The following is a 27,466-nucleotide window of genomic DNA, read 5'->3' as shown; positions in this document are numbered from 1 at the left end:
AAAAAAAAAAAAAAAAAAAAAAATATTTATTGTAGAGATGAGGTCTCATCATGTTGCCCAGGCTCTCACCTCTGCCTCCAAAAGTGCTGGGATTACAGGCATGAGCCACTGCACCCAGCCTAGTACTTCTTGTTAAAGGGAGACAAAATTAAACCATGTATAGATTTAACTTATTATCTACCAGGCCTACACTGGAGTGATATCCATGAACTGTGCAAGCACAAACTGGTAGGGACCGTGAAAGACATGAACAGGGGCAAGGACAGAGACTAACTCAGGACCTGTTCAGGCAGTGCAGCCACAGGAGGATTGAAGAAGAGATGTTTTACCAAGTCTGGGGGATGAAAAAAAGCAAAGGTTCTTCCAAGCAGAGTGACCATGGCAAAAAGAGTTAGAGGTGTTCAAGGGACTGAAAATGTGTTGTGTGACTCAGGGGTATTGGTGGGAGGTAAGGTCAGTGAGGGAAGTCAGAGGCCAGGTCACACCACACTGCAGGAGCAAGAAACATGGAAGGATTTTAGGTCAGGGAGTGCATGATTTGATTTATGTTTTTAAAAGATTACTTTTGCTGTTGTGGGGAGAACACACTGGGCCCACCTCTAAGTAATCTTTAGCTGGTAAGAGTAAAAATGACACTAGTACTTCAATTAATGAGCACTGTAACTTCAACTCTTAAACTTAATTTCATAAGTTAACTAATCATTAAAAAGTTGGACAGGGCCAGGCTTGGTGGCTCAGCCTATAATCCCAGCACTTTGGGAGGCTGAGGCGAGTGGACTGCCTGAGCCCACAGGTTTGAGACCTATCCGGGCAACTTGGCGAGACCTCGTCTCTACAATAAATTTTTTTAAAAATTAGCTGGATGTGGTAGCGCGCGCCTGTAGTTCTGGCTACTTGGAAGGCTGAGGCAGAAGGATCGCCAGAACCCAGCAGGTCGAGGCTGGAGTGATGGTGATTGTGTCACTGCACTCCAGCCTGGGCGACGGAGTGAGACTCCAACTCAAAAAAAAAAAGCTGGATAGGGTATAAAATTATGTGCATGTTTATGTGTGTAAAAAACTGGAAAGAAACACAATGATTTACCAGCGATTATGATGCTGCTGCTGTGGTTATACAGGAGAACGTCCTTATTTTTCAGAGATGTATGGTTGAAGTATCATGATGGCTACAAATCACTTTCAAATGGTTCAGAAAATATATACATAAATTACACTTTTTGGGTATTTTCCAATTGGTTTTATCATTTTCATCAGGGAAGGGAAAAAAAGGCTGCATCAACCACACAAAGGTATTTAAGTTTTCTCTCTCCCATGTGTGCATGCACGCTCATGCACTCACTCTGACTCAAGCAGGCTCTGCTACAAGTGGCAGCATGAACCTTTGGGAACAGGCCTTTCCCCTCTAGGAGTCAGTCCCAGGTTCCCAGAGAAAAACAAGGCTTTATCAGAGGCCCCAAGAGATTCTGCTAGAGTGGCAGCCACACTCACAGCTCGATGCCATGTTCGATGATTTCCTTTTGTTGCTTGATGACCTCAAACTGCTCTGGGTCATCCTGAACAGCTGTCTGGGTCCCCGAGGACACCGTGGACTCCATGGATGTCACGCTGCTCCTTCTTACCATGTCAAGGCCTTTCCCATCCCCCATTTCCTGATCCGTGAGCCTCTCCTGACCTGTAGTGACATAAAAGCAACGGAAACCAAACAAGCAGATGGGACACAGACATGTCAGAGCTAGGTCTGGCCTCACAATCTCTTTCCCAGAAAGACCTTCCCAGAAAAAGACTGCTCAGGCACAGACCTGAGCAGCAAGTTCGTACTATGAGGATCATAAGCATGAAGCCTTAGTATCACTCAGATGCTTTACCTAAAACTTATTTTTTCATGGAACTTGATGAGCTAATTATAAAATTCACATGAAAGAGTAAGAGAAGTAAAAACAGTCAAAACACTTAAAAAACAATGAATAGGAGGACTTACTCTGCAAAGTACCAAAATTTATACAACTCTAATAGTCTGAAAAGTACAGTACTGGTGCAAGAATCAACATATCAACAGAACAGAATAGGAAAATCCAGAAACAGACTAACAGATGAGGGAGAATTTGGTATATCATAAAGGTGATGCCTCAAATCAGTGAGAGAAGGAGGGACTACTAAAAAAATGTTGGAACAATTGGTTCTCCATCAGGAGCAATAAAGCTAGGGTACAACTTCACACTCTTCCCCCCAAATTCCAGACAGATTAAAAAGCAGAACTTTACAATACTACAGGTATTTAGCAAACTCCTTTTCTTTCATTTTATCCTTATCTTCTTTGGGAGAGTAAAGATAACCACACTAAGACAACTCTTCTGGCAGCCTGTGATGAATGCAAGCAGAATGGCAGCAACCACTCACCAAGGCTGGCCTGGTGGTTGGGGTTCACATACAGGTCTTTGCTCCACTCCACCATGCATTTGAGAATGGACACGAGGCACTCCAGGCCTTTCTTCCTCAGGCTGAGCTCCTGAAGGACACAGTGACACAGTATAGACACTTAGCAGAACAATTAAGAGAACAGACACCTACAGGACTCTAGGGACTCCTGTGAGGATACAAGATAATCCCTGACATTTGGTGCTATTCAGGATAAAACAAACCCACGGAGAAGTTAACAGGCGACACAAGTATTAAGAACACGTTGCAAAAAGCCTGGATATCTCTATAGGTGTTCATAACAAACTTCACAGCAGCAAAAACATGGGATGTGCTCTGCTAAAATGAACAATGTTATTTGGATTATTAAAAAGTTGTCATTTACTGCTTAAGTAAATTTTTTAAACATAAAAAATTTATTTTTTAAAATAATAGAATCTTAACCAATGACCCTGAAAAAAGAAGACAAGAATCTTGAATTATGAAGTAAATGAGAATCTGGATCCTGACTGTGGGTGAGTTATTCCTTAAGTACCCAGAGATGCATTCCATTTTAATGTTCACCCTCTAAGTTAATAAAAATACTAATTTTTAAAAATAAGGCTGGGCACAGTGGCTCACAACTATAGTCCCAAAACTTTGGGAGGCTGAGATGAGTGGATTACTTAAGCCCAGGAGTTTGAAACCAGCCTGGGCAATGAAGTGAGACCTTGTCTCTACAAAAAATAAAAAAAATTAGCTGGACATGGTGGCACGCGACTGTAGTCCCTGCTACCCGGAAGGCTGAGGCAAAAGAACTGCCTGAGCCCTAGAGCTTGAGGCTGCAGTGAGCTCTGATAATGTCACTGCACTTCAGATTTTGACTCTAACCAAAGAAATAAATGTAGCATTTCTTAAATAAGAAATTGAATATGAGCTGCAGATAATCTAAAAAATGCAAATGTTTTAGATTCAAAATGGCATCTCAGACATCATAGATCTCTCTGTGATTCTAATGACAACTATGACTTTCATAGGAAAAATGTCCATATGCCAAAATTCTACACAATTCCAGGGGCTCATAGACCCTGAATGACCAGAGACCATAAGTGAAGGATCCTATCTTCTTTGTAGGCACTCTAATAATAAGGCAATCTGCTAATAACTGGCGATCTTCACTGCCTGTGGTGGACACTAGGATTCTGTTTTCCACAGATTCTTTCAAAAGGGGACTAAGCATGAACTCGGTTCCTATAGGCCTCAGCTCAAACGTCACCTTCTCAAGGATACTACCCTGGTGACCCACGGAGAATTGCAACACCCCCTCCGGCACTTCCTCTCTGCTGGCCCTGCTTTACTTTTCACCTGGCAGCTGACTTCTTTATTGTCATTTCATGATGGCAGGAAGTGTGTGTGTGCACACGTACCTCTGTTTTATTCACTGCTGTATCCCCCACATTGAGGATGGTGCCTAGCACACAGTGTGACACTTGATAAATGTTTATTGAAATGAATAAACTTTAAATACAACAGAGTGTCCCCAGTGTTTTTACCTGCAGAGGTGTCATTCCCAGCTCATGTCCACTTCTTCCCTGAGCAATTTTGGATAAATCATTTACAAGACGCTCAAAAATGTTAGCAGCATTTAAATCACAGTCGTAGTTGACATAAATATCCACAACGCACTGGGCATCTTGGAAAATAACACACCAGTATTAGAAATTATGATCAAAGACAAACAGCAGTCACATTTTCTTATTAACAAGACTTTGTTTGCTAACAAAGTTCCCTAGTGAACTACCGACTCAGGTGGCTACATCTCATTCAGGAAATGTATGTCAGAAATTCAAGGAAGTGTTAGGAGGCATGGATGTTTTTAGGCCTGCCTCTGCAGTAACTGAATCTTCAGGGACTTCATTCCACCCCTCCAAGGCTCACTTTTCTCATTAAAAAAGTAGCCAACAATTGTCTGATTCACCTCTTAAGTTGTGCTACTTTTATGAAATAAAATTTAATGACAGACAAATGTTTGAAGATTCTATATTGGAAATAAAACAACTGTAAGGTGTAAGGTGAATACAAATTTCCTGGAGCACCCAATCAAGTTTGCAGCACGAACACCCTAGGCCTCGTGATTTGTTTTTTTTTTCCGTGTGTGTTTTTTTTTTTTTGAGTCGAAGTCTCACTCTGTTGCCCAGGCTGGAGTGCAGTAGCATGCTGCTCACACCCACTGCAGCTTCGACCTGCTGGGCTCATGTAATCCTTTCGCCTCAGCCTTCCAAGTAGCCAGAACTACAGGTGCATACCACCACGCCTGGCTAATTTTTTGATTTATTGTAGAGATGAGGTCTCGCCAAGTTGCCCAGGCGGGTCTCGAACCTGCGGGCTCAGGCAATCCTCTCACCTTGGCCTCCCAAAGTGCTGGGATTATAGGCGTGAGCCACCTCGCCCGGCCTGTGATTTGTTAATCACACTCAGCTCATAGGTAGGATGACCAAGTGTCCCAGTTTGTCAGGATTGGGGGGGGTTCTGGGATGTGGGACTTTTGGTGCTAAAACCAGAAAGTCCCAGGCAAACAAGCCTGTACTGGTCATTCTCTACAAAAGAAGAGAAGGAGCAGAACTAGACATTAGGCCGAAACAGCCTTTTATCCCCAACATTTCATTAATATTCTCAAAGAAGTTAAAGGTCTTAATCTGAGTTTCGGCAGATTAAAGCATCCAAAGGGTTAGGAGCAAGTTGATGGATGAGTGCCCTCAGGGTGCAAATACCTGCACAGATCCTCGTCAGAGTCTGAATGACCATCCACCTGTGCTCAAAAGAACTTGTTGATGTTTCTAAAATGTTCAGGAAAATCTCCTTGAAAAAGACCTATATGATATGAAGACAAAGGAAAACGTCAATTAAGTTCCAGTTAGGGCTCAGAAACTACAACATCTTCAGCCAGTCCTGTAATAAGTGAGGCAGCCTGGGTAGGTGGAAAAGAGCGGAACACACACCCTGTTGGCAGCAGTGGGACCTTGGCCTCCTGGGCACAACTAGCAGGGTGGGGCCCATCAGGGAGCTGTCATGTGGAAACGCAGGCATTGTGATTTTATGAGAGAAGCTAGAAATCTGAATTTTCAGGTAAACTAGGATTTCTCAATTTGGCAACTAATTCAAATGATTTCAAACAATTTACAGGCCAAACAAATATGTTGGGGGTGCTGAGCCCAGCACACAGACCACATACTTTAAACTTTTGGTGAAAATAAAAGGCATACAGGATTTGAGGGCAGTAACTTTTTATAAGAACGTATTTTCTCTCTCCTTTGGAAAGTTCCTAGCTGCTGGCGTGCCAGCAAGCAGACAGTGTAATTGCAGTTCTAAGTAAGTATGCCACCAACAGTTAACTCATCTGGTATAAATGCCATCAAACAAAAAAGCAAATTTGGAGTTCATACCTCTATCTGCATTTTCAAGTGCATTTTGAAATTCGAAAGAAGAGTAAGAAAAATGGCGAGAGAGAGCTCAAAGACATCAGGCACTGACGAGACACCATTTTTGGACAAGGCCACACAGAGATATTGCTTGATTGCGTTGATAAACATCTCGTGAGTCCTGAACACTGGGCCAGCATTCTGTAACACGGAGAGGAGCAGCTGCAGGGAAACCACCTTGGAACGCAGCTCATGGGATCTGGCAGAAAAAATGAAACAACATGACGGGGCTGAAAGATGCAGTATAAAACAGAAGGCTGCTTGAAGAGGACTTGCTCCTCTACCAGGGAGTGGAATGTTCTGAGAAGCCAGTGAGCTGAGAATTAGCAATGGCTTTTAAATGTCAGGAGGAGGGCAGATGGCATGAGGTGGGTGCTCCTGGAATCTGCAGGCCCTTTGAGAACAAGAGCTGCCAACTCTTACTCTTTTTGTCTCTCCCCAACGCAAAGCAGAGAATACAGTAGGAGCAAAAGCAGTGTCAACTAGTTCTGGAAAGCAGGTTCTGCCACCACACTGGTACAATCAATGACTACTTCACTCACATGAGGCGACACACCTGGCCCAGTCTATCTTTATTCACCATGAGGTTTGTGCTCTGTATCCACTCACCTCAACTCTCCCTTCCCACTCTGCATCCCCGAGCTCAGGGAAGGTAAGAAATTGAAAATTTCCATGAACCATTTTCCTAATGGTTATCATAATATTAGCAGCATTCTCAATAGGTGAGGTGAGGATTATTATAATGACAATATGACTATAAAGTACAAGGCCCTGTGCTCAGGACAACACCTATATCATTTTGTGTTTTCCATATCCCCACTTCTCAGACGACATTGGGTAACTCATGCGGTCACAGAGCTTGCTCCAGTAGAGGAGTCAAGACCTGAATGCAGCTCTCTCTGGCTCTGAAGCCTCTGCTGTCTTCTCTCCACAGTGCTGATATCCATGTAAGAGTTTACTACAAAGAAATATCTGGCTTCCCTATGTTGAACCTGGGGCTTAAATCTGTATCTGTGGCCCAGACACAGTGGCTCAAGCCTGTAATCCCAGCACTTTGGGAGGCCAAGGCAAGAAGACTGCCTGAGTCCAGGGGTTTGAGATCAGCCTGGGCAACTTGGTGAGACCTCATCTCTACAATGTATCAAAAATTAGCTGGGTGTGGTAGCGAGCACCTGTAGTTCCAGTTACTTGGAAGGCTGAGGCAGAAGGATCACTTGAGCCCAGCAGGTTGACGCTGGGGTGGCTGTGAGCGAGCCACTGAACTCTAGCCTGGACGACACAGTGAGACTGACTCAAAAACAACAACAACAACAAATCTCAATCTGTGAAGCAGAGGTTTCCACACAAAACAGGTAACTGACATTTACAGACATCCTACCCTTCCCCACTGCGCATCAGGAGATTCAATCCATTTATCAGTACAAAGAGGGTGCATGTTCAATACACTAATTGTTTTTAGCACATAAACCAAGAAAAGCTAAGCTGGGCAAAATCTTGGTTGATGGGGATACAGAGACAATTCAATGTGAAAGACTGTAGAGACAGCATGAGTTTGAAAAGTTGCAAAACCACCCTGAATAAACTGCACTAACAACAACAGAGACATAGCACTGGGACTTCCTGGAAGCAGGGGAGTATGAAGTACCATATGTTCCTTGATCATTGGGCTGGGACGGCCAAGAACTGCTGTCTGCTTACTTTGGATCGGGAGGGCCTTCCCCAAGGGGCTTCATCGACAGCTTGCACAGGGAGCGAAACACGAGGAAGGCATCCTTCTGCAAAATGTGGGAGAACCTAGCAGCCACTTGATGTCCTTGAGCATCTGATTCCTACAATCAGAAACAGATTTTAAAAAACCAAAGGGGCAAAACAAAGGAATAACTCTTGTCAAAAATAAGAAATGTAATTATCCTATGGCGATTATGCTACCAACAGTTAACTTGTTTACTCAAAAGGGAGGTGGGGGGTATTGGGAAGGGGAATATACGGCAAAATAGAAACTATGAAAGTCATTACAGCAACCTTGGCTCTTGTCCTTCAAACAGCTGGTAGAAGTGGTTTAAAATAATTAATGATCAAAAGTCTAACCATTAAAAAAATTAAGACAAATATAGGTGATTTTATTAGCAAGGGTAAGAAAGGTATTTGTTATATCCTGTTGTAGGATAAATGGGAAAGAAATGATAGGCACTAAAAAATAAACTACTTTATCTAAAAAGGTAAAGTGTAATAAAAATAAAACATGCAAATAAAAAATATTTGTAACGGGCGGGCTCAGTGGCTCAGCCTGTAATCCCAGCACTTTGGGAGGCCGAGGTGAGTGGATTGCCTGAGCCTGCGGGTGCAAAATCCACCTGGGCAACTTGGCGAGACCTCATCTCTACAATAAATCAAAAATTAGCCAGGCGTGGTAGTGCGCACCTGTAGTTCCAGTTACTTGGAAAGCTGAGGCGGAAGGATTGCCGGAGCCCAGCAGCCCAGTCTGGGTGACAGAGTGAGACTCCAACTCAAAAAAATATATATATACATTTGTAACATATAACAAAGACTAATATCTTCAACATACAAAAGTTCTTATAATTCATTAAGGAACTATGGAAACCCTTCTCTCAAATGAAAAACAGGCAAAAAAACATGGATAAGAAATTCACCAAGAAATGAAAAGGACAAATAAAACAAACCAAAATGCCCTTATTACTGACCATTAAAGTAGGCTATTTCTCCTGTCAGACTAGCAAAGATGTGGATGAATGCTACTGCCCAGTTTTAATAAGGGATTGGAAAATGGGCATTGAGAGCCTATAAGTGGGCAGGAATTCAAGCAATACCTTCCCAGAAGACTAACTTGGTGTTCAGGATCAAAAGCCTAAAGCTGCAAACCTTTGACCCAGCAATACCACGTGTAGGAATTTATACTTAAGAAAGAATTAAGGATGGGCACAAGATTTATCTACAAGGATATTCATTATAGAATTGTTTCCTGTGATAAAACTAGAAGCATCATCCCTAATGGGGACTTGGTTAATAGATTACGGTCAATCCATATACAACTTTACATGGTCATGAAAAAATTTAGTTGGATATGTATGTACTGATACGAAGAGATGTCCATGCCCTAGTGCTGAACCAAGCAATCACAGCCTAGTAAAAAATGAATTCCTTCTATAGATTCCTTTCCTTCCTTCCTTTCCTTTCCTTTCCCTCCTCTCCCTCCCTCCCTCCCCTCTCTCCCTCTCCCTCCTCCTCTCCCTCTCCCTCTCTTCTTCTCCCTCTCTCCCTCTCTCCTCTCTCTCTCCCTCTCTCCTTCTCTCTCTCTCTCTCTCTCTCTTTCTTTCTGGAGTCAGAGTCTCATTCTGTCACCCAGGTTGGAGTGCAATGGTGTAATCACAGTTCACCGCAGCATCAACCTCCTGGGCTCAGGGGATTCTTCCACCTCAGCCTTCCGAGTAGCTGAGACTACAGGTGTGTGCCACCACATCTAACTAATTTTTAAATTTTTTTGTAGAGACAGGGTCTTGCTATGTTGCCTAGGCTGGTCTCAAACTCCTGGACTCAAGTAATCCTCCTACCTTGGCCTCCCAAAGTGCTGGATGAGCCACCATGCCCAGTGGGAATTATATATTTTCTTATTTTTTATAACAAATGTATACTATTTGAGACAGAAGAAAAATAGCAGGAAATTTAAGATTTTAGAAGTCTCAGTAAGCTATATACAACCACCATTAGCACATTCCAAAAACTGAACCTGCTAATATAAAGAGCATCAGGCCAGGACTGTGTGACTAACAACTGAACTGAACTTGCTTATTTTAATGCTTCTTTTGATAAAAGATTTCAATCTGCATTGTTTGAAAAAGTAAGACTGCAATGAATCTGTGCAGGATGATCACTGACATACCAGATTATCCGCCGACGACAAGGACTGCCTGTCATCCGCTATCCCATTGGTCTGTGAGTTTTCATCAACTCCTGGGGGAACAGCACATTCCTGGCACTCCAGTTCGTCCAGAACCCTCGCAGGTTCTGTCAGACCATGTTTTTCTGCCGCTTCTTAAAACATAAGTGCAAAGTCATAGCCCCAAATTAGTACCGTACTTACTTATCCCAGGAGACTGCCTAACAACCAAAAAAATGTTACTCCCGTAACCTCCCAGCTTTGCTTGTCCCTCCTTTTCTTGTGACACTGACTCACTGCTGACATACTACAGAGAAGCGCAGGCCAGAGTGACGCTGTAGCTCTACGAGTATCTGTCATCCACAGCCCCACTGGCAGGACCACAGCAGTGTACAATTCACCCCAGGGGCTTCATTCAAATTACAACCCATGTCAATGGTGCCCCCAGGATTATGCAATGCATCAGCCCTGTCTACCCTGCCCACTTCTGAAAAAGATGAGAAGCAGCTAAGCATGAAAAGCACAGATTTTTTTTAAATGGACAATACAGGAATCAGAGGACAGCCAGTTACGACAGAAAACTTTAGTTATAGGAAAAATGTAAACCTGAGCTTTCTAGGAGCCATGTGAAAAAAGGGAAAGAGTTCAAAGAAAAAGTTAACTAGATTTCATCATTCAATGAAGGAAAGCATATCTGATGATCAGCATACCAACAGAACTCTAAGAAAAACTTATCACGTGCATCTTTATAGAAAGCACATCGAACAACTGAATAAGCACAATTTTCAAAAGGTTTACGATGCATATATTCATTCAATAAGTATTTATCAAGTGCCTATTACATGCCAGGCTCTGTGGTAAGGGCTGGAGAACACAAAAGTGACCAAGATAATCACTACGTAATAACTTTTTCTGTTTTTTTTTTCTTTTTTTGAGTTGGAGTCTCACTCTGCCACCCAGGCTGGAGTGCAGTGGCATGCTTATGGCCACTGCAGCCTTGACCTGCTGGGTTCAGGTGATCCTTCTGCCTCAGACTTCCAAGTAGCAGGAACAATAGACACGTGCCACCACGCCTGGCTAATTTTTTGTTTTACTGTAGAGAGGAGGTCTCACCAAGTTGCCCAGGCTGGGCTTGAACCCCTGGGTTCAGGCAATCCTCTCGTCTCGGCCTCCCAAAGTGTTAGGATTATAGGCATGAGCCACTGTGCCCAGCATATAATAACTTTTATATATCCCAGAAGCAAATCTAAATGTATGAAATAAAATGATCCTATTTCAAAGACATTTCCACAAGAAACTAAAAAAATAACAGAACTGGTCGGGCATGGTGGGTCAGCCTATAATCCCAGCACTTTGGGAGGCCGAGGCTAGAGGACTGCCAGAGCCCATAGGTTCGAGACCAGCCTGGGCAACTTGGTGAGACCTCACCTCTACAATAAATCACAAAAACTAGCCAGGCATGTGGTGTGTGTCTGTAGTTCCAGTTACTTGAAAGGCTGAGGCGGAAGGATTGCCTAAGCCCAGTAGGTCGAGGCAGCAGTGGCTGTGAGCATGCTACTGCACTCCAGCCTAGGCAACAAGAGTGAGACTCCAACTCAAAAAAACAAGGAAAGAAACAGAATCTACATATAGCCTTAGGACTTAGAGAAGTGGCTTTCAAATCATGACCTCAGTAAGAAATTAATGTTTACAGTTTTGTGTCCCAATACAGACATGTACACACAAGCAAGTGAAACACATTTCATAAATGTGTTGCAGTCAGACTGTCTGTACTATTTTATTTTATTCTCTTTCATTAAAAAAAAATGCTGACCGCAACTCACCACATTTATTTATTTTTAACAGACGATCTCATTCTGTTGCTCAAGCTGGAGTACAGTAGCACACACATGACCACCACAGCCTCAACCTGCTGGGCTTGTGACCCTCTCACCTCAGTCCCTCAAGTTATAAGAGCTATAGGTACATGCCACCACACTTGGCTGAATTTTTAGATTTTTTTTTAGAGACAAGGTCTCAGTATTTGCCCAGGCTGGTCTTGAACTTCTATCCTCAAGTGATCATCCTGCCTTGGCCTCCCAAAGTGCTGGGACCACAGGTGTGAACCACTGTACTAGGCTGTAATTCACTAAATGTTCTATTTCTCTACCAATTAATGGTTTATTGGCACTGAAACTGAATGTTCAACACACAACCACTGACCTGAGATCTTAGATAAAAACAAAAACAAAAACAAAAAATCATTTCAAATTCATTCTGAACTATACAAGTTTTGGTGTTTTGTTGTTGTTGCTGTTTTGAGCCGGAGTCTCACTCTGTCACCTAGGCTGGAGCGCAGTGGCACACTCACAGCCACTGCTGCCTCAACCTGCTGGGCTCAGGCAATCCTTCTACCCTCTCTGCCTTCCTAATAGCTGGAACTACAGGTGCGCACTACCATGCCTGGCTAACTTTTTTATTTATTGCAAGTTGCCCAGGCCAGTTTCGAATACCTGAGCTCAGGCAATCCTCTCATCTCTGACTCCCTAATTGCTGGGATTATAGGTGTGAGCCACTGCACTCAGCCTGAACTATACGAATCTCAATTCCAATGAAACCATACCATGAAACTAAGGGACTAATGAAGTCTAACAAAATGAATAAGGTTTTCCTGGACACCCGACACCTGTTACATGTGGACTGTCCCCACAACACATCAAAGGCTGGCTATGAAAACTCTGTAGCAATGAACATGGACTTCAGGGCTCAGAGCCTACTCTTAGAAAAACCCTGGGCACCCCTAATCTAGAAGTAGTTCTCTGTGTCTCCACATGGAGCACCAAAGCCTAACACGGTCAGATTGTGTTCACTGACCCCTACTCAAAAGAGAATAAAAATCAGTCACTAAAAAAAATCATTGCTGAGGAGAGTGGATTGCCTGAGCCCGCAGGTTTGAGACCAGCCCAGGCAACTTGGTGAGACCTCGTCTCTACAATAAATAAAAAATTAGCTGGGCACGGTAGCACGCGTCTGTAGTTCTGGCTACTTGGAAGGCTGAGGTGGAAGGATCGCCGGAGTCCAGCAGGTCGATGCTGGGGTGGCCATGAGCATGCCACTGCACTCCAGTCTGGGCGACAGAGTGAGACTCCAACTCAAAAAAAATTAGTAACTGCTGAATCCCACAAGATGGGAACACATGGGCTGACTCAGTTTCCATGAGCTCCATGAGTTCACGGGGCAGGGAGGCAGGAACTCTACCAGTGAAATACTTGGCTGAAGGCTTTTTTCGAGGAAGGAGGTAAGAGGAAAGGCTGGGTTGTCCTTGGTTCTTACCTTTAACAGCAGACGTGACTACATCTTCTAAAATGTCCTTCACCACCTCCTGGGCGCCGTCATCAGTCCCTACACACACATACAAATACATAAATGCACACCCAGGCATTTCCAGGAAAACAAAGGACAGGGGAGAAAGAACGTATGAGAAGTCATGTTTCAGAAGGCAAAAGGTGCAAGTAAGTACTTCCAAGACCACATGTGACCATGCCAACAGAAGACAGCTTATAGATGTCTGGAAGACCCAAGGCAGTATCTGTTCTGCTTTTGAGCTTTCCTCTCTGGAAAACTAAACCCCAATGCCTTGTTCTCTCTTTTTCCCAAGGCCCAGCTGCTCTGCCCAGGGCCCTCTCACCACTCCCAACTTGAGGCAGCAGCAGGATTCTACCAGCTATGGTTCCTGGAAGAACAAAACATGGAGCTTTCTCTCGTGCCTCCGCCTCAGGCACCAGGGAGCCTCGGTATAAGCAGGCCTTTGCTGCTTTGCTTCCTGACACTATAAGCCCAGAACCTGGCTTTCCAACATGATAGTTGGGGACTTACTAAATTTTAAATGAAATTATACTGTAAAATGTTAACTTTAAACAGAAGAGGTTCAGTACCTCTTACGTTTTAGAAAACTAGTTATGGGGAAAAGTTTCTAAAATCAACAGCTCTTGACGAGATGTTTAGTAGACACTACTGATTTGTAAAACATCACATTGACCAAAATGGCCATTACTTTAAATAAACGAAACCAAAATAACTCGTCTTCTCTTTGATAATGAGGACTCTCCACTCAGCTACTCTGCTTTGAGTTCTGTGCTCATTCCATAAAGTCCTAGACAGTGGCACTAAATATTTTCATTTTCATTGAGCACGTAACTATCCCAACAGCTAAGTAGGTTTATGGGGGAAATACTGATGCTATATGCTTTTCCTTTTTTTTTTTAGTTGGAGTCTCACTCTGTCACCCAGACTGGAGTGCAGTGGCCGCTTCTAGCCACCACAGCCTCGACCTGCTGGGCTCCGGCGATCCTTCCTCCTCAGCCTTCCGAGTAGCCAGAATTATAGGCATGCGCTACCACGCCCGGCTGATTTTTTGATTTATTGTAGAGATGAGGTCTCGCTGCCCAGGCGGGTCTCGAACCCGTGGGCTCAGGCAATCCACTCACCTCACTCCCAAAGGCGCAGGATTACAGGCCGACTTTTCTTAGAAGGCAAAAAAGAATCTGAATTGAAATTAGAAAGCTTTCCAGCCAAAATCACATCTCCTAAACTCACTTCTTCATCTAAAAAGGGTGATTTAGGTCAGCATTACCCAAATGCCAGTCTCATACCACCCTCATAATTTCTGCCATATTCATGCACTACTATATCATTACACATTATTACAAGCATGAAATATATAGTCACACACCACATAACAACATTTTGGTCAATGATGAGCCACATATACATAGCCATCCCATAGGATTACAATGAAGTTGAAAAATGCCTATCACCTCATGACACTATAGTCTAGTGACATCATAGCCACCCTAATATCCTCATGTAACTTATTACTCACCTCTGTGGTGATGTTGGTGTAAACAAACCTACTGTGCTGTCAGCGGTTTGGTCATACATGCAATTATGTACAGTACATAATATTTGACAATGATAGTAAATGACTATGCTACTGGTTTATCTATTTATAATACTTTTTATTGCTATTTTACAGTACACTTCTACTTATTAAAAAAAAGTTAACTGTGAAACTGCCTCAGGCAGGTCCTTCGGGAGATACTCCAAAAGAAGGCATTGTTACCACAGGTCATGACACCTCTATGCATGTTATTATCCTGAAGACCTTCCAGTGGGACAATATGTGGAGGTAAAAGACAGTGATAATGATGATCCTGATCCTGTGTAGGCCTAGGTTAATCTGTGTGTTTGTGGGGTTTTTTTGTGTGTGTGTCAGAGTCTCACTCTATCGCCCAGGCTGGAGTGCAGTGGCATGTTCATGGCCATTGCAGCCTCCACCTGCTGGGCTCAGGCAATCTTTCCACCTTAGCCTTCCAAGTAGCTGGAACTACAGGCATGCATTATCATGCCCGGCTAATTTTTCTTGATTTATTGTAGAGATGAGGTCTTGCCATGTTGCCCAGGCTGGTCTTGAACCCAATCCTCTCACTTTGGCCTCCCCAAGTGCTGGGATTACAGGCATGAGCCACTGCACCTGGCCTGTGACTTAGCTTTTCAACAAAAATGTTTAAAAAGTTAAATATATTTTAAAAATAGAAAAAAAGCTTACAGAATAAGAATATTTTTAAAAGTTTTTTGTACAGCTGTATAATGTGTTTGTTTTCTTTTTTGTGAGTCCAAGTTTCACTCTGTCCCCCAGGCTGGAGTGATGTGGCATGATCACGGCTCACAGCACCCTCAACTCCCTGGGCTCAGGCAATCCTTCTGCCTCAGTGTCCCGAGTAGTGGGACTACAGATACATGCCATCATGCCCAGCTAATTTTTGGATTTTTTTTTTAGAGATGAGGTCTCACTATGTTATCCAGGCTGGTCTCAAATTCTGGGCTCTAGCAATCCACCCACTCAGCCTCCCAAAGTGCTGGGATTACAGGCGTGAGTCACTGGGTCTGGCTCAGAGTGTCTGTTTTAAGCCAAGTGTATTACAAGAGTCAAAAAGTTGGCTGGGTGTGGTGACTAACGCCTGTTAAGTCCAGCACTTTGGAAGACCAAGGTAGGAGGACTGCTTGAGCCCAGGAGTTTCAGATTAGCACAGGCAACATAGTGAGACCTCATCGCTACAAAAAAATTAAAAAATTAGCCAGGTGTAGTGGTACATGCCTGTAGTCCCAGTTACTCAAGGGGCTGAGGTGGGAGGATCTTTTGAATCCAGGAGGTTGAGGTTACGATGAGCCAAGATTGTGCCACTGTACTCCAGACTGGATGACAAAGAGAGACCCTGACACAAACAAAAAAAAACCAAAAAAAGTTTTAAAAAAATTGACTGTCTACAAAGTAAAAGTTATAGTAACTGAAAATTTATTAATGAAGAAAAAATTGTTATACATTTGGTGCAGCCCAAGTGTACAGTGTTTATAAAGTCCACAGCAGTGCACAGTCAAGCTTCATGCCTTCACACTCAATCCCCACTCACTGACTCACTCAGAGCAACTTCCAGTCCTGCAAGCTCCATTCACGGCAAGTGTCCTACACAGGCGGGTCATTTTTTAAAGTCATTTATACCGTATTTTCACTGTATTTTTTCTACATCTAGATGCCCAAATCCTTACCATTACCATTACCATTACCTACAGTCTTTAAGACAATGACATGCAGACCTTGTGCAGATTTGTAGCCTTGAAGCAAAGGCTAGATCACATATCCTAGATGTGCAATAGGTTGTACCATCTAGATTTGTGTAAGTATAAGTCAAGATGTTCTTTTGTACAACAACAAAATCAGCTAACAACATATTTCTCAGAACATATCCCCACTGTTAAAGCAATGCCCGAATGTATTTATTTAACAGTGCTCTGTAAATGAGAACACCTTAAGCAACAGAATCCACAAAATAGCAGATTTTAAATGCTCATTATATTTTCTAAATGCATGTTAAAATAACTATTAAAATACAAACTGTTTACAAGTAGTAATCACCAAAAATCAGCACACCTACACCATGACTTGGTAAACGTTAGATATTTCTAGGTTCCTTTCCAATTCCAACATTCTCTGATGCTATGATTTAATAAAAATTATTGTGACAGTTTCTGATCTGTATCATACATTTCAAAGTACTTGGTACACAGCACCTTGTTCACATTCAGCACCCAGAAAACATTGACTCATTTTATCAGAGAAGTTACAGGCTTAGTGAGTTAGACTAGAGGCTGTAAAGTGGTGGCTAGCAGGTACATCTGGCCTGCAAGTACAAATTGTTTCCCCTCTGCACCGCTCTTTAAAACATTTGGGCCAGGCTCAGTGGCTCGGCCTAGCATCCCAGCACTTTGGGAGGCCGAGGCAAGTGGACTGCCTGAGCCCGCAGGTTCGAGACCAGCCTGGGCAACTTGGCGAGACCGCGTCTCTACAATAAATAAAAAATTAGCTAGGTGTGGTAGCAAGCGCCTATAGTTTCAGCTACTTGGAAGACTGAGGCAGAAGGATCACTGGAGACCAGCAGGTTGATGCTGGGGTGGCCATGAGCATGCCACTGCACGCTGGGTAATGGAGTGGAACTCCAACTCAAAAAAAAATTTTTTTTTTTAAATTAGCTGCCAACGTTTAAAAAGCAGGAGAGAGGACTGCTTCAGTTCAGGATCCAAGACCAGACTAGGCAACACAGCATGATCTCATTGACACACACATACACACACACACACAAAATTTAAAAAGAAGAGCGTGCTTATGTGACGACATACATGATGCTTTAGTGACAGATGACTACCATTTCTGTCACCTGCCTAGCCCTGTAGACTAAGGTCCATAAGAACATTTCCCAACTAATCACTTAGAGTTTCAGTTAGTTAAAGCCTTCACTATCATTTAATCCTAAGAAGAAAAGTAGCATTTCCATGTCCACATGGGCCTCCCTTGTCCTCACTGCAGTTTTTCCATCTCAACAGCATCAGGAGCCCCACTTTTGGATACGTAACTCATTTTCTTTTTTTTTTTTGAGTTGGAGTCTCACTCTGTCACCCAGACTGGAGTGCAGTGGCCGCTCCCGGCTACCGCAGCCTTGACCTGCTGGGCTCTGGCGGTCCTTCCGCCTCAGCCTTCTGAGTAGCCGGAATTACAGGCATGCGCTACTATGCCTGGATGATTTTTTGTAGAGATGAAGTCTCACCAAGTTGCCCAGGCGGGTCTCGAACCCACGGGCTCAGGCAATTCACTTACCTCAGCCTCTCAAGGTGCGGGATTACAGGCTGAGCCACCGAGCCCGGATCATTTTCCTTAATAGGCTGAATTCAAAACAGTACCTGTGCAAAGTCAAAAGAGTCTCAAGCCAGGAGAAGGAGGGAAAGTCCGAAAGCCCTAATTCTCACAGATGGTTCCTATGGAGGGAGCTGCTCAGAAAAAAATCCCAATAGAGGGCCCTGAAGCAGCAGGACTCCACCCAGTAACTGCGAACTGCTCCCCTTGCTGACACGACAGCCTTGGGTAGGTCTCAGAAGAAGCTTTTCTGGATGTTGTGACAACTACTAGTAAGTCTGCTGTGATTAAGTTTCAAGCATGCTGTAAAAATGTTTGACAATCAAATCAAATCAAATATTTGAGAAGTACAAAGAGTACACCTAAAAGTACACCTAAAAAACACTGGTTCTGCTGGTTCCCTGGGATGACATCTGGTGTCTGATTAGGCACCAGATCCTATTTCAGACTCTGTCCTCAAACAAAATATAAGGGCTACCGTGAATAGGGTCGGATAGGAGAAATCCTTGCCACCACTCCCTCGCTAGCTAGCTGAAAAGCCACTCTGTGGAAGGCAATGCCAGTTACCTAACTTTTAACCTTCTTCCAAACAGAACCCTAATTTTGTCTTGGATGGGAATTGCCTACATTTCCCAGCCTTCCTTGTAGGAAAAAATGGTCAGGTGACCAAGTTCTAGCCAATGAGAGGTAAGCCTAAGTTATGAGGGACAGTGACAGATTCCAGGAAAATTCCTCTTTAGGAAGGGGAGTTGGGCCAGGCTTGGTGGCTCAGTCTGTAATCCCAGCACTTTGGGAGGCCGAGGTGCGTGGATTACCTGAGCCCGCAGGTTCGAGACCTGTCTGGGCAACTTGGCGAGACCTCATCTCTACAATAAATCAAAAATCAGCCGAGTGTGGTAGCGCGCGCCTGTAGTTCCAGCTACTTGGAAGGCTGAGGCGGAAGGATCGCCGGAGCCCAGCAGGGAGCCCAGCAGGCAGCCCAGCAGGTCGAGGCTGCGGTGGCCGGGAGCGGCCACTGCACTCCAGTCTGAGCAACAGAGTGAGACTCCAACTCAAAAAAAAAAGGGGAGTGACTCAGCTGGCAAAGAACACTTTAGTCCTACCTCTTCCTCTTTCTTCCTGCCTGGAACAAAATGGCAGGATTCTGAGCCATAAAGTGACCCTGAGGATGGAAGTCACAAGCTGAGAATAATAGAAAAAAAAATTAGGAGTCTGAGACAAGGCCTCCCCAGGTCCCCACTCTCTGTCCAATTAGGTAGGGACCTTGGGGAATGGCGTAGGTGGGCAGTAAGATGCATTCACTCATTCATTCAAACAAACTGATGCCTAGGTGTCTGACCCTTTTCCAGACATCTGGAACATATCACTGTCTAAAACAAAAATCCTTATCCTCCTGGTGCTTTCAGCCTAGCTGAGGATAATAAGTAAATTTTATTGTATGCTATGGTGCCAGGGAAAAAATAGAGTGGGAGAAGCAAGATCTGGAGTCAGAGAGGCAAATGGAAATACGTAGTAATGATAAAACATGGTTGTGTTTAATGTCAAGTACTTAGCAATATGTAAGAAGACTAAAGAAAAAAGAAATCAGGGAGCAAGTTTTTTGTGTCATAGTCCAGTCACCCACCAATGATTCCTTGACAAGAGAACAATTATTCACTGGGAAGAAGCACATTAGAAAGCTTACTGTCCCCAAATATATGTCCATTACACAACTAATAAAAATACTGTAAGCCTAGACAACATAGCGAGAATTCATCTTTACAAAAAAACTTTTAAAAAATTAGCCAGACGTGGTGGCGTGTGTCTGTAGTTCCAGAGACTCAGAAACTGAGGCAGGAGGATCGCCTGAGCCCAGGAGGTCAACGCTGTAGTGAGCCACGATTGTGCCACATCACTCCAGTCTGGTGACAGAGTGAGACCTAGACTCAAAAAAATAAAATACAAATAAAATATAAATAAAAATATTGTAAACCAATGAGCTGAAAAGCCAATGTGGCTTATCCCTTGTAAGGCAGGCTGTGTCAAAAGCAAGTCAAAAAAGGTGGGGTACATTTTGTTTCTTTCACCAAGTGTCAATCTGAGACTTCTTTTTGTTAACCAAAAATAATGCAATTCTTAACGCAGAGGAACTGGTATTGCTTATATGAGAAACAGCCCACGCAAATGCCTCTCTTCCTACCACCCTAGCACCTGATTACCATCAGAAATAGTTGCTGTTTTTCTTTAAACCAACTCATTTTTAAGCTGGAATTTCTTTAAGAGATACTATCAGCAAACATTTTTGTAGCTTTAAGTGTCAGACACTGCTCTCATTGAACTCTCACAAAATTATAAGATAGTACTAATTATTTCACCAATTTACAGGTGAGAAAACTGAGCTCAGAAAGGTTAAAGATTTTGCCCAAGGTCAGAGATCTACTAAGTGGTTGAGTCATGATGGGAAGCCATCTGACTGAATAGAACTACCGTACTGGCTGAAAGAGAAATTTTCTCTCTTCTATAGTACTTAAGAGTTGGGTTGTTTTCCCCTTAAAGAATGAGATGCAAAAGGTAAATGGAAGAAATCCATAAACTCAGGTAATTCTCTATATTATCTGTATAAACACAAACAGGCTAATGTCTAATGTTGGGAGTTAAAAAGTTAGAATCCTAAAAACAAACTTAAAATGAGGAAGTGACTGCTAATGGGTATAGGGTTTCTATTGGGAGTGATAAAAATGTCCTAAAACTGATTGTGACTGTTGCACAGACCTGTGAATACAATAAAAAGCATTGAAGTCTACATTTTAAAAGGGTGGATTTATAACATGTGAATTATTTCTCAAGAAAGCTGTTTAAAAAACAAACAAACGAGGAGCTGATACCAATCTTATTAAAAGAAAAACAGAAAAACAAAAACAAAAAACCAGAAAAGAGCAGTTGGGAAATCAGGAGGGTTGTGACTGGATAAAAGGGTGAGGCCCGCTAGGGAGGTCTGGTTGACTGTGCCTACAAGTTCACATAAGCTAGCATGTCTTGGGCTCAAATGTCTCATCTTGTGAATTTATATAAGGCTGACAAATTGATTGATTTATTAATTTGAGATGAAGAACTGCTAAGGAAAAAGAGATGCTCAGGTCTGTCAGTGAATTCTATCAATGCAAATTACATGGGAGACAAATTATCCCAGGAAGGCCATGGAAGTTCTAGTCAATGAAACAGGAAAATACTTTTGTTGAGTGCTGAGCTAGTACCTTGTTAGCGCTGGTCACATGATGGTGATGACCACAGGACAGCATGTAGGAGACACCAAGGTTGTGTCCGATGTCCAAGAACTTATTAATATGGAAAGACATGAGAACCCAGGCCTCTCACTGGGCCTTCACCACCTGGACTCCAGCCCCTCCAGCCCTAGACAGTCTCCTTTGGGTAGTAGCAACCCCAGTATCTGTCTCTCAGGCTGTCCTTCTTTGCTCAACTTCTTCCTCTGAAGAAACTGTACTTTATTTTTATTTATTTATTTATTTATTTGAGTCAGAGTCTCACTCCATCACTCAGGCTGGAGTGCTGTGGCATGTTCACAGCCACCGCAGTCTCAACCCGCTGGGCTCAGGAGACCCTTCCACCTCAGCCTTCCAAGTAGCTGGAACTACAGGCATGTGCCATCATGCTCGGCTCGTTTTTCTTTGATTTATTGTAGAGACGAGGTCTCGCCAAGTTGCCCAGGCTAGTCTTGAGCCCATGGGCTCAGACAATCCTCTTAACTCAGTCTCCCAAAGTGTTGGGATTATAGGCATGAGCCACTGCGCCCAGCGAACCTGTTCTTTATTTAGAGCCTACTCCTGAGAACTGGAAGCCATTTGCTCTCTTTATTTTTATTATTTATTTATTTTATTTCTTTTAGAGATAAAAGAAATTTCTCTTACTACATTGCCCAGGCTGAAGTGCAGTGGCTATTCATATGATCATAGCTTCCTACAGCCTCAAACTCTAAGGTGGAAATAATCCTTTTGCCTTAGCCTTCTAAGCAGCTAGGACTATACAGTTTTGTGCCACCACAGCCGGCCTGCTTGCTCTTTTTTCTTTTTTCTTCTTCTTTGTGTGTGTGTGTGTGTGTGTCTTTTTTCTTCGTGTGTACGTGTGTGTGTGTGTGTGTGTGTGTGTGTGTGTCTCATTCTGTTACCCTGGCTGGAGTGCAGTGGCACCATCGTGTCTCTCCACAGCCTTGACCTCCTGGGCTCAGGAGATCCTTATGCCTCAGTCTCCTGAGCAGCTGGCACTACAGACATACACCACCATGCCCAGCTAGTTTTTTTATATTTTTTTTGTAGAGGTGAGGTCTTGCTATATTGCCTAGCCTGGTCTCAAACTCCTGCGCTCAAAAGCAATCCTCTCACCTCAGCATCCCAGTGTTGGGAATAGAGGCGTGAGCACTGCTTGCTCTTTTTAAAGGGGATAGTGCATTTCCATTCTGACCCACTATTTGCAGGTTTAGGGTTTGCTTCTCAAAGGTAGTCTGATCCCCATGTTCTAGGAAAGCCTTATGAGGTATCCCAAGTACTGGCAACAAAATCCACAGTAATGTACTAACTACAAATTATTTTCTCTTTTTTTTTTTTTTTGAGTTGGAGTCTCACTCTGTCACCCAGACTGGAGTGCAGTGGCCGCTCCTGGCCACCGCAGCCTCGACCTGCTGGGCTCCAGCGATCCTTCCACTCAGCCTTCCAAGGAGCTGGAACTACAGGCGTGTGCTACCATGCCCGGCTAATTTTTGATTTATTGTAGAGATGAGGTCTCGCCAAGATGCCCAGGTGGGTCTCGAACCCGCGGGCTCAGGCAATCCCCTCACCTCAGTCTCCCAAAGCATGGGATTATAGGCTGAGCCACCAGGCCCGGCTTTATTTCCTCTTTATTAGAGCAGAACTTCAAGTTGCTGTGATTCAGCAAAGCTGTACTCTAGAAATCATGTTTTCCCCCACCCATTCAAAGGCTGATTTACTCAGTGTCTGTTGTGCATGCAAGGTACTGTTCCAGGTGCTGGGAATACAGTGGAGAACACAGCAGCCTGGGCCTCAGAACAGGAATGAGTAAACATAAATCCTCCAGTAATTTCAAGTATTGATAAGGGCTATGGAGAAAATAAAAGAGGATGAGAAGACAGACATGATGGGGAAGCTTCAGAGGATGACCAGGAAAGCCTTTCTCAGCCTGAACTGAGAGACCTGAAGATAAAGGAGGGGGGCAGGGTTCAGAAGGAAAGAACAGACAATAAGTGCAAAAGCATAGAGGCAGGAACAAGCATGGCACTTTCAAGAACCAGAAACAGCACCTGTGTATTGTATAGCAAACAAGGGGGAGATAGGTGTAAGAAGGGGATAGGAAGGTGGGCAGAAGCCGGATTACACAGGGTCTTGCAAACGATGGGGGCAGGGTAGGCATGGATTTCACTCTCAGTGGGACGGGGACTGACCAAAGGAGTTAGAGCAGGGTTTGGACCACAAACCAACTCCTGCTTTTAAAAGATCACTTAGGCTGCTGTATGGAAAATGGGCTGGAACGGAAGCGCTTTGATGCAGCTCTGAGACTCGCTTTTCTATCTGTGAGGCTATGCATACTACAGTGTTTAAATATTAATATTTATTGCTTGACCACAGCTTGATAAGGGTTACAGTAAAAATCTGGTCATTGCCCTGGAGAGTTCCAAGGGCACAGATGACAACACAGTGGACACAGTGGGCACACTGGGAATTTCTGAGCATCTTCCTTAGGACAAGCAATGGCAGGAATAAGTTGATAGCAACTCTGAGCTCAAGGCTCCAGGCTCACCCTGAGACAGACACCGTTCTTGGTGGCAACTTTCGTTTGTGTTTTCCTTGAGTAAACTATAAAACAACATTCCAGCAACAATATGTGGTCTGTTCCCATGTATGTCAAGCAGTCTGGGAAACTATAAAAGAATAAAAGCTGCTTACATATGTGCACTCTAGTGTGGAACACCCTGCCAACAGAAATCACAATCAGTAATGTGACTGTAGAAGAGATGAGGCAAATTACAAAGATATACCAGATATTTTGTGTAGAACCACTGGTTTAAGTGAAAAAATATTTGACAGGATCACTTGGAAAAGGTAAGTTCCTGAAAAAAACAAGAATTTTGGATCTGGTTCATACAAATTGTTCAGGGAGAGATGCAAACATTCAGAAATAATCTTACAAAAATTCAATCCAAAATTTCAAGCCTAATATTTCATTTACTTTAAAACTATAATCAGGTGTGGAAGTCTTTCATTTTAAAAAGCCAGCAAAAAAAAAGCAATGTACTTGGTCACAAAAAGAAGAAGAAAAAGCTATCTCTGTGTCCATCTGTCTATCCATCTACCCACCTACCTACCTACCTTCCTTCTGGCTTCTTCCACAGATATCTACAATGGCTCCTAACTGCGAGGCACTGGGCAAAGCATGGAGATCCAATGTGCATGTGATAATTAAGGCCCTTGTCCTCCTCTGGACAGACACTGAATGATTCATCACCAATCAGTTAACTACTGGGAGATAAGTGTCCCAAACCGAACCACTGAACTGAGGCTGACATGAAGAAGTAGTAGCTAGATACATTCCAGGAACTATTTAGAGAAAAATGCACAGTTGACAACAGGACATTAGACATCATGCCTCAGTGACTGTATTGCCTAAGAGGAAAGCAAAGGGAAGTCAAGGAGAAGGTCCAGAAATAGACAAGCTGCCATCCAAGGTTTCCCTCAGAGGTTACCAGACACCTCCTTCATCTGCCCCTCACAGAGGATGATTCCCTGTAGAACTTGGAAAGAGACAGCCATACCATTTCAGGCCGTACCTGATAGTGATGGGCCTCTTTCTCTGGGCACATCTCCATTTTCCGAGCTCACTTTTCCAGAATCGCTCCTGGCATATTCACCATTGGTTAAGTTTGTTTTTTCAGGAGTTGTTGGTTTGCTTTGTGACTGGCTCTGCTTCAGACGACTGAACTTTGGGGATACTGCTGCGGCTTGAATCACAGGGGACTGGGGTTTCGACTGGATTGGTTTTTCCAATTCTCTGGCCTCCTGCAACTAAAAGGTAACAAAAATGGATTCGATCAAAATGGTTGTAGTATTTTGGTAAGGAACAAAAATTATGCCAGCCTATTGTTTAAAAAATTTGCAACCAGAAGGTACAATTTTTAAAAGGAAATAAATTCCTTTGACAAACTCAAAGCTATTTCTGAGTGCAAATTTCAGAACCCATGCAGGATTCTCTGATTTTTAAAACATGAACAAAAGTACCGTACGGAGAATTAAAAGAAAGAAGATATAAACTTTAAAATGCTAGTGAATTTTCACAGGTACCAAGGCCACACATGAAAGAGTTCCAGTGGTAATGACGCCTCACCCCAGCAGATGACAAGTGCTGCCACTCACCACTTGGTTTTCCATGCGGGTGAAAATGACATTGAGCATCTGGGTAAGGGTAGCCTTTGCAGTGGTCTGATTGATGAGATTTTTGCTGGCCAAATAGATATTGTAACATGTCCTCACTGTCTGCAGGATAGTGCCCTCGTGAATTTCAATGTGTGGAGAAGTCACTGCGGTCAGAAGAGCCTAAAAGAGAAATCAGAAACCTTCACCCTCAGGAACTCCAGTCACTACCCTCCTCCCCTCCTACAGCCAAATTGTTCTAGAGGATTTGGCTCTGCTTTTCTTAAAATAATTTTTTAAAAAAAGTAAGATGGCTCTGCAAACTAAACTGAATGATTAGTGCCAAGAGCCAATCTAGTGTTGTGAGTTTAAAAACAACAACTCCATGAAATCTAAATTATTTGAAATAATTAAGTTGTGTTGAACTAAGCTTTCTACTGGCTCACTTTTTAAAGCGCCAAACTTCTGGATGTTAATATTGATGGAAAAACCTAGAATGAAAAATACAGACACTTATTTCAGGAGCAAAAATGCCGCAACTTGATTTCACCCATACTAATCACAAAATAGACACGTTTGGGGCAGTTTCCCAATTCCCGGAGTGGTTGGGGGGAGAGCCATAAGAAAGCTGTAGCTACCATGGAGCATTTCTTTATAAAGCCAAATATTCAGGACTTCAGATCTGGAACCTTGGTTACACCCATCTTGATCCTATTCTCAGATTCATAGACGGTCCCATCCCATGCCAAATCATTCCTTGAAGCAGAAATGGAACAGGAAAATGGAGTGAGGGAACAAGAGGCCAGGGGCAAGTTGGAGATAAGCCTATCAACAAAGACCTGCCGAGAAATCCAGAGTTTCAAGGGGGAAAGACCAGACTATTTCAAGCTGACTTAATTCACAAGCAATTTACATTGTTATTAGTGGAACTGTTTACTTAGAAAACACACCTGCTTCCATTCTTCTTGTCTCAGACCACACTAATAAATTCTGACACACAACAAAAGATCTAAGCGATGCTAAAATTTTTCTCTTTCAGCTCAGCACCATCTGAGACAACTAACACATGGTAAATAGGAATCCAAATTCCCAATTCTCAAATGGGACTAGCTTTCTAATTTAAAAACCAGATTGGGCAAACAAACAAATACCTTAATTATTTGCAACTGAACGCCTTCATCGGTCTGAGGGCCCTGAAAGCAACTGCAAATGGTTTCCACAATCCTGTCGATCAAGCGCTTCCCTGGGGCTCCACTGTCAGGGGCGTTGCCAGTGATGTGTCCATATGCGATGAGTTTCTGAACAGAGAAAGAACAGAGGTTACAAATTTCTGCCTGGCTGGGCTTGAGGTCTTCTAGTGGCAGCCCAGGACAGCAAAAGACAAGCAGTGAGCATGGCCTTTAACTTCTGATTCCCACAAATTCCTCTGTGCCCCGAAGCCAGGCAGGCACAACCACTCTGTGAGTTCAGCCTTCATCCTGTCTCCTACCAGCAGAAGATTCCCTGGGATGATGATACAGTGGCCAATGAAAAAGGCAAGGTATAAGCCGGGCTCGGTGGCTCAGCCTGTAATCCCGCGCCTTTGGGAGGTTGAGGTGAGTGGATTGCCTGAGTCCGCGGGTTCGAGACCTGCCTGGGCAGCGAGACCTCATCTCTACAATAAATCAAAAAATCAGCCAGGCATGGTAGCGCATGCCTGTAATTCCGGTTACTTGGAAGGCTGAGGCGGAAGGATCACCGGAGCCCAGCAGGTCGAGGCTGTGGTGGCCGGGAGCGGCACTGCTCTCCAGTCTGGGCAACAGAGTGAGACTCCAACTCAAAAAAAGATAAAGGCAAGGTATAGAATACTCCCCAGTACACAACCATTTGTGCAACACATTGAGGAATTAAAAACTATACCCACTAGAGACAGAAAATGATCTGTGGTTATCTATAGTGGGGGTGAGGGTGGGAAAGGAGGTAAGCTAGAGGGGTGGGTAGGAAGACATGGAGATCGACTGTTAATGAATATATAAAATTAGATTGTAGTGATGGCTGCAACACTCTGTCAATAAACTAAAAAT

General features: G+C 43.4%; 1 protein-coding gene across 2 annotated transcripts in view; it reads right to left on the bottom strand.

Moving 5' to 3' along the window:
- Positions 1–26,700, bottom strand: part of ARFGEF2 (ADP ribosylation factor guanine nucleotide exchange factor 2) — a 94,344-nt gene extending 67,644 nt beyond the window's left edge. The window contains exons 1-11 of one of the 2 annotated variants that reach the window (XM_021714395.1): positions 26,555–26,700; positions 25,407–25,586; positions 24,824–25,058; positions 13,080–13,148; positions 9,771–9,919; positions 7,571–7,701; positions 5,837–6,071; positions 5,165–5,264; positions 3,947–4,086; positions 2,397–2,505; positions 1,488–1,671 (exon numbers count right to left, since the gene is read on the bottom strand). In XM_021714395.1, coding sequence (XP_021570070.1) covers positions 1,488–1,671; positions 2,397–2,505; positions 3,947–4,086; positions 5,165–5,264; positions 5,837–6,071; positions 7,571–7,701; positions 9,771–9,919; positions 13,080–13,148; positions 24,824–25,058; positions 25,407–25,445 — 1,391 coding nt within the window. In that variant the 5' untranslated portion in view covers positions 25,446–25,586; positions 26,555–26,700. Of the gene's footprint in view, positions 1–1,487; positions 1,672–2,396; positions 2,506–3,946; positions 4,087–5,164; positions 5,265–5,836; positions 6,072–7,570; positions 7,702–9,770; positions 9,923–13,079; positions 13,149–24,823; positions 25,059–25,406; positions 25,587–26,554 lie in introns of both variants that reach the window. The other variant, XM_008061932.2, reaches the window with a different exon arrangement.
- Positions 26,701–27,466: the final 766 nt, after the last annotated feature.

Source organism: Carlito syrichta, unplaced genomic scaffold, assembly GCF_000164805.1.
Source record: "Carlito syrichta isolate Samal-C Ts95f unplaced genomic scaffold, Tarsius_syrichta-2.0.1 Scaffold305642, whole genome shotgun sequence".
Taxonomy (NCBI): Eukaryota; Metazoa; Chordata; class Mammalia; order Primates; family Tarsiidae; genus Carlito; species Carlito syrichta.
Note: the sequence above shows the minus strand (reverse complement) of the source record. Positions and strands in the feature narration are given on the sequence as shown.